The sequence below is a fragment of the Muscardinus avellanarius genome (genome assembly GCF_963383645.1).
Source record: "Muscardinus avellanarius genome assembly, chromosome: 11".
Lineage (NCBI taxonomy): Eukaryota > Metazoa > Chordata > Mammalia > Rodentia > Gliridae > Muscardinus > Muscardinus avellanarius.
Genome location: NC_137797.1, coordinates 69,071,013 through 69,078,759, shown reverse-complemented (window position 1 = coordinate 69,078,759; position 7,747 = coordinate 69,071,013). Strand labels below are relative to the sequence as shown.

Here is a 7,747-nt window from a genome sequence, read left to right as displayed (position 1 = left end):
ACGGAGCGGCGCGATTGGCCGGGCGGAGTCCCGCCCACCCTCGGACACGCCCTCGCCGGCGGGCGCGCGCCTCGGGCCCCGCCCTTCGGGGGCGCGCGCGGCGGCCGCGGCGCCGGCTCCGCCGGGAGCGCACGTGCCGGCGCGGGGCGGAGGAGGGAGGCGGGAGCGGGCGGCGGGAGGAGGGAGGCGCCGGGGGCGCGCGCGCTGGGCGCTGCTGGGCTGCGGCGGCGGCGGCGGCGGTTACTATGGCGGAGTCGGCCGGAGCCACCTCCTTCTTCCCCCTTGTTGTCCTCCTGCTCGCCGGCAGCGGCGGGTCCGGGCCCCGGGGGATCCAGGGTGAGTCCCGGGGCGGGGGCCGGGATGGAGAGGGCCGGGCGAGGGCGAGGCCTCGAGCCGCGGCCCCTGAGCGACAGCGCGCCCCCTCCCCACGCGCACAATATGGCCGGGCGGGGGGCGCCGCGGAGTCGGGGTGACCCTCCGTCAGCTCCCCGACCTCCGAGGCGCGGCCGCCCAGCGAGCCGCCGGGCCCCCGGGGACCCGAACGCCTTTTCCAGGCGGAGCTGGAATCGGGGAGCTCCGGGGGTCGCGCTTCAGCACCCCCGTGTTTCTTAGAGGAGAGTCTGAGCTGCCTTCCCCAATAATTTTAGGACTCTGGTTTCTGCCCTTCAGCTCGTCCAGGGGTCTTTATTTCTTCCCACCAGATGCTCCTGGGGGCCGCCTTTTCTCCCGCCAAGATGTGGGGTTCGGCGATGGGGTCTTGTTTCTCTCAGGTCTGAGAGAGCCCTTGAGCACCTCTGAGAGGAGGAGGGGCTTCCAGCCTTCCCTTCAGCTCCTGCACTTGAGGTGTCTCTCCCCTGCTTCCCTGATGTTCTGGGAACTGGAGTCACATTTCCCCTTCGCCTCCCGTGCCGCGGGGCAAACCCCCATCTCCCATACACATGCCTGTGGAAGCTGTTTGGGAGAAATGGGACGAGCAGGCCCCTAAATCATTCTGGAGCTTGGCTCTAGAATCTCTAACCCTATGAAACCCGATTTCCCTGCGGTTAATCTAAATCTAGGTGTATTTGCTTTCCTTCTCGCCTCCCCCACCCACCCCACCCCAGGAGGCCCATGCAGTTAATCACTTTGTGGATGCCTTTCAGGTGAAATTCTAGAACCTGCCTGCAACCCCCAAGAGCATTTAAAGATCCCACCACTGGACCATCTTCCTGGTCCTTGGTCCATACTTATTTTCTTTCACACACAATCTCTCCTTCTAGTCCTTTCTCACCCTCACACACCCCTTACCTTCCAACCCCCACAGCATTCTGCTCTCCTGATCCACCCCCACCCTTCCCACTACAGAGGTGGGTACCTTTCTGTGGGATACTCCACTGGGCGTGTTGTTTATGAGGCTTTGGGGGCTGAGAAGAGCGGATGAAACCCTAAATTTGAGAGAGTCCTCTCAAATGTGTTTTGGCATTGGGGTTGCAGATGAAGGTTATATTTGGCAGTTATATTGAAGTGATTATTGACCCACAGATGGATCTGTGAGGGACTATCAGGATTGTATTTGCTCCCTGTGTACAAAGCCTGCTGCTTTGACTTCTCAGCAGCCCCTAACCTTCCAGCAATGGGAGAGCAAGTGTGTTCTGGGGTTCTCCTGTCTACTAAAAATAATGGTTCTCAGATGAGTACAGGCTCTTTAATAAACCAGACCATTAAGAAAAGACACCGTGCCACTTTGGAGTTCAAAAACAAGTTCATTATCTCCGGCTTTGATATTTGTTCCCAGTGGTGTTGCCTGTGCAGTGAGGTCTTTGTTCACTGGCTAATGCTTCTGTTAGGCACCTCGTGTGTGCACCTCCGTGTTGCTGCTCTGTGGCAGAGGTAACTGCTGTGAGGTCTGATAAACATGCTGAAGATGTAAGAACAGAGCTTAACATGTGTGGCGAGATAATGATTTTCAGGAATAAGGATGTTCACTGGGCCTTGTTATGGGCCATGTTTCCAGAATGTGTAACATTATTTCTCTAGTAAGTTTGTAAAAATAAAGGAGAGTCAACCTTTAGATTTGTCATTTTATGTGTATATGCATAAAATCTTTAAATTCCTCAAGCAGGAATTTTAACCCTGTCCCTAATGTAGTCAAGATTCTAAACAGTCATTATCTGCTGATAGGATATAGGGTATGTGGGATTTTTCTTATTGTGAGCCTAGTTAAGAATGTTTAATTGATGATCCAGCTGGTTCTGAATGGTTCAGAATTCATTTTTATAACCTTTCTAAAGTGGATGTTTGTTGGGGTGAGGGTGGGTGAGCATAACAGAGAATTGGTTTCTTTTTTTGGTAAATGGGAAATTAGGTTGTGTGTCCAGCAAACATTTTTGAAGGCCTTTAAACTTCTTGGCCAGACACTACAGTTTTTTCCGGGACACATCTAGTTGCCAATAGTGCATGCTACAGAGACCACTGTTGCAAAAGGCTTAAAGTAAAAACGTCAGTTCTGGGAAAGTAGAGGCTATGTAACAAGAAGTTAGGGTTTTTTTTTTTTTTTCCTCTTCCCTGCATTTCCTATTTAGTGCTTCCCTATACAGACTAGAAAAGTGACAGAGCCAAGCAACTCTGATGCCTGTACTTGGACATGATATGAAGGCAGTAAGGGATAGGTGTTTCTATTAATTAATGAATTAACTAGGATTTAATAAAAGGCCAGTGATAAGGAGAATGTGTTTCAGGCTAGAAATAGCATCCATTCAGTAGGTGTATGATGTTTTAAGACCTAGCCTGGAAATTTTCACACTAGCATTTAAAAATATAAAATTGAGTTAGTAGCAGGAGAACATGACATTCATTTCTTAAGACAAAAGCAACAAAAAAGGCATTTGAGGTTCTGATAGGAACATTTTGAGTTTCTGTGAACAGATTAAAGATCTTTCAGGTCGAGTCTTGTAGTTTTGTTGAGTGGACATGGATTTAAGTACAGTGGAAGTGAACTACTGTAGAGGAAAAGAGGATCTCTGATTAGTTTGTTGAAACAACTCCTGGAACTGATGTGATAAAGCATATTAAAATGGCTACTCTGGTTAAAGGTTAGAACCAGATAGGAGGAGGCTTTGCTTCCTTACAGGTTGTCCTTGAACAAGTAACTTAACCTTTCTGTTACTGCTTCAATTTTCCTTTTGAAAATAAGAAAATATTTTGTGTCACTCTTATTGGGACATTTGTGAGGCTGACTTACTGATAGCCAGTTGGCAGGGAGGTATTTTTAGACACAGTTTCTGACTTCAGTGAATAAGCAATGTTGGGTTACTTTTTATCTTATGGGGCAAAATAACATACCCTGTGACTGATAGATGCACCACATGTCACAGGGGGTTAATTTGTTCATACTTCTGCTGTTTTATAGGCCCCTTTCAGGTTTCCTCAAGTTAATGTCTGTCTTTGGCAGGCTTTTACTTCATAGACAAGGCAGCATACCTGTGCTAATCAAAGACAGTCTGGAGGGAGTGACCCGCTTTAGGCTTTATTGGTTTGGCAACATTACGCAATTCTGGGTGTTTATGGCACTATGTAAATGTTACATAAGAACATGGAAGCTGAGAGGTGGCCAGGATGGTGACTGTGAACACAGGAAGGTTAGATTGAGGACTGCATCTGAAAGGACCTGGGGAATCTGCAGTCAGTTCAGGAAGAAGCTGCACTTTATTTTCCTCTAGAAACCTTTTTAGATGATTGTGTCTTTCAGGGGGACTGCTGTGTTATAAATAGGTGTATTCTCTACCGGTGAGCTAATTGTAACCTTGCTACCAAAATATGAATCAGTAAATGAGAAAAAGGACGTGCTGCTGCTTTCGGTATGTCCTGTTGAAGCTGCTTGTTGCATTTTGGAACATGAGTTGAATAGCGTTGCAGTCTGTTCTTATAACAACTCAGGAGAACAGGGTGTTGAGGTAGAATGGATTTCTCAGTTCATGGTGCTTTCGATCCCCTTTATTTTTAAGGGTTAAATTAGAATACTGAAGTGGCTCTTTTGTTTTAATTTTGAAATCTTTATTATTTACTGCTCAATTTTGCTCAGAGCAGCAGTGAACATTAATTCTGGAACCCTGTCTCTTTGTTCTTGTTTTTTTTTTTTTTTTCTTTTTCTTGCGGGTCTGGGGATGGAACCCTGGGGCATTTGACCTCCGAGCTACACCCCCTGCCCTATTTTTTATTCTGTATTTTGAAACAGGGTCTCACTGAGTTGCAGAGGGCCTCACTAAGTAGCTGAGGCGGTCTGTGAACCACGATCCTCCAGGTCTCAGCCTCCTGAATACTGGGATTACAAGCGTGCGCCACCACGCCCGGCATTGTTCTTGTATTATTAGCCTGTTATAGTAGGAGTTGATGTAAGAGGGTCTTATATCATTTTTCTCCCTGTACTTAAAAAGAAAATCCCAGAGTCCTCATCAGCTTCCTGGTGCTGGCTGTTCTGCAGACACCCCTCGCCCATCAATAACACCTAGGCTGGGAAGGCTGGAACTTTTAAGTAATCAGCTCTTGCTGGCACTCTAACTGGCATTCTCTCACTTTCTTACTCAGATGGGAATACCTGCTGTCCGGTTTGCTCTTGTCAGTTTTCATTCTCATGGCTGGTTTAACCAGTTTGGGCTTCAGAAGTCCCATCTCTAGTCTGTTATACCTGTTGTCTCCTCCATCATGGACAAATGGGACACCAAGCAAAAGTACTACTTCAGAGTATCTTTCCCTTATTCTAGAGTTGCCAGAGTTTGGGTTTAGCTGTGAATTTTCTATACCAGGCAATCTTATCTACTCTGTAGACTTCAGAGACAGGCAATGCTGGTCATCTTTTTGGTATTCTTTCCCCCCAGTCTTAAGCTTGCATTTGTCTTGCCAAATATTTTGAATTAAATGCTACGAACAGTATGTGGGAGGCTAAGACAGGAAGATCACAGGTCGTGAACAATTTCAGCAACCTAGGGAGACTCTATTTCAAAACAAAACAGGACTGAGGTTGTAGCTCAGAGATAGAATGCCTTTGGGTTCCATACCCAGTACCACCACCACCACACAAACACACAGTTATGAAAGTAACCTTATATCACTCCTAATATTTACATAGTTAAATATAGAAGATGTCTTTATTTATTAAGTTGGGTATGTTCCTAGAACAGTTTTTGGCATAAGAAGATAGCAGAGAAAAAGATGAACAAAAGTTCCTAAATCTCTACTCCTGTGGAACTTAAAATTGCAGTGGCTGAAACTGAACATAAATAAGTAAACACAAAGTCACGAGTGCTGTAACGAATATAAAACAGGATGATATACTAGAGTGTGCCTGGAGCTTCCATTTCATTTCTTTGTCATCTTCATTGTTTCATCTGTAAAATAGGCCTCATTATTTGTGGTAGTTATGTTCTGTAAAGTGGCTGCTAACAGTGAATTAGTGAGTACTGAGCATTGCTCTTAGAGGAAATACGGAGGTAGGTGCCTGTGAGCCTCTGGTTACAGCATTTTCATCAGTCAGTGTATAACCTTGTTTTATGGTTTCTCTGTGAAGACACCCTATTTAATATATAGTTGATTCATCAGCATTGAACTCAAGAACAGCACTATAACTCATGCCTGAACCAACCTTACCTAACACACATAGTATCTCCATAAGGCACATCACTATATTCATGTGCTTAGGAATACTAGACATCATTTCAGCACTACTCTTGAGGACCATTTAAAATAGCAAAATCATCAAAAAAAAAAGTATGACACTAAATATACTGCCAAAAGGACATGTGTTTACAGTATGAGAGCTGAAACAAGAAGGCAGACTGTTGCCTTGTTTGACCTCAGCTGGGAACATGCGTGTTGGGTGGCTCAGACCTTTAACTGTTGTGTGCATGTCCTCAACTAACCAGGAAAAGTGTTGCAAATATTGATTTTGAGGGTTACAGATAAATCTTAGCTAGTAGGCAAAATCATATATATGGAATCTAATGAAGACCAGCTGTATTTTGTTATATCTTAAAAATGGGATAGAGAAGCTGGGCGTGGTGGCGCACGCTTGTAATCCCTGCGCTTGGGAGGCTGAGACAGGAGGATCGCACAGGTTCGAAGCCAGCCTCAGCTACTGAGTGAGGCTCTCAACAACTTAGTGAGACCCTGTTTCCAAATAAAGTATAAAATAGGTCTGGGAGTATAGCCCAGAGGTAGAAAAGCCCCTGGGTTCCACCCCCAGTACTAAATAAATAAATAAATAAGGGGTAGAGATAAAATAATAAAATTGTATCATGTAGATAAAATTGATTCGTGTAGAATTCCAAGGACTCATAAGTGGTTTGACTGAACTAGGATTTGTTTTTTTGTTTTGTTTTTAGGTACTGGAGTCTAAGCCAGGGGCATTCTACCCATGAGCTATATCCCTAGCACTTTATTTTTTTAAGTATTAGGGATATTGAGCACAGGGGCACTCTACCTCTGAGTTACACCCCCAATCCTGTTTTTATTTTTTATTTTTGAATCAGGTTCTCACTAAGTTGCAGAGGGCCTCACTAAGTAGCTGGGGCTGGCGGCGCACCTGTAATCTTCCCGTCTCAACCTCTCAAGTATTGAGATTACAGGCAAGCGTGTGCCACCATGCCCAGCTTTTGTTTATTTTTTGTATTGAAACAGTCTCAACCAAGTTGCATAGTCTGGCCTTGAACTTGGCCAGATCTTCCCACCTCAGCCCACTAAGTACCTAGGACTACAGATGTGTGCCACTGTACCAGGCCAGAATTTTAATACATATGGTTATAAGTTCCATTTCTTATATTCCATTTCATTTTTTGTAAATAATGAAACCAATATACATATGCATATTGAATATCTATTATGGTGATCTAAAGATTGTCCTTTAACACATTTATTGAATACCTGCCATATGTCAAGCACTGTTATAGGTGCTAGAGATACAGCAGTAGACCAGAGGAGACTACTGCCTGCCCTCAAGAAGCTTACCATCTGCAAAGTGAGGTAGACAGTAAGTTAAGCATAAATCAGTTGTACCTACTGCAGTTCCCTTCGGTTCTCTGCTCCTTCAGGATTCCTGAATCTTGGTGTACACATACCTGCTTTTAGTTATTCAGTCTAACACTAGTCCATATACTACTGCTTAGGGATTTGCAGATGTAATTAAGATCCCATTAAGCTTGACCTTCAGGTAGGGAGATATGGTAGGCCTAACCTGATTAAACTCTTAAATCAGATTTCTCGGCCATTTTGCAAAAGAGGAAGTCAGATATGCTCCAGGTGCCTTGGAAACAAGCAGACATCCAAGTTAGAAGTTGCCCGTTCTGCCAGGTGTGGTGCTGCGAACTTGTAATCCCAGTACTTGGAAGGCTGAGACAGGATCTCAGGTTCGTAGACAGCCTCAGCTACTTAGGCCCTCTGCAACTTAGACCCTGTTTCAAAAATAAAGAATAAAAAATAGGGCTGGGGTTTAGCTTGAAGGTAGAATTCCCCTGGGTTCAATCCCCAGTACTGAGAAAAATAATAATAAATTGCCCATTCCAATAGGCACAGGGCAATCTCAGGCAGTCTAAGAGCTGAGAGTGGTCCCTTGTGACAACCTAGGAGGAAAATAAGGACCTCTCAGTTCTATTGTAAGGCAGCAGATTTTGCTCACAAATAGTGAGCTTGGAAGAAGATTTAATCCAAGATGAGAGAGTAGCTCTCAGTAACATTAGTTGTGCTGTGCCTGGACTTCTGACCTATAGACAATCTGATA

At 45.0% G+C, this 7,747-nt stretch overlaps 1 protein-coding gene across 8 annotated transcripts in view; it reads left to right on the top strand.

The window, feature by feature from the left end:
• Positions 1–245: 245 nt before the first annotated feature.
• The window catches only part of ACVR1B (activin A receptor type 1B), a gene marked incomplete at both ends in the record, with an annotated part of 48,472 nt that continues 40,970 nt past the window's right edge, over positions 246–7,747 (top strand). For all 8 annotated transcript variants that reach the window (XM_080705879.1, XM_080705877.1, XM_080705875.1 and 5 more), the window contains one exon: positions 246–336. In XM_080705879.1, the coding sequence (XP_080562005.1) occupies positions 246–336 (91 nt within the window). The remainder of the gene's footprint in view (positions 337–7,747) is intronic.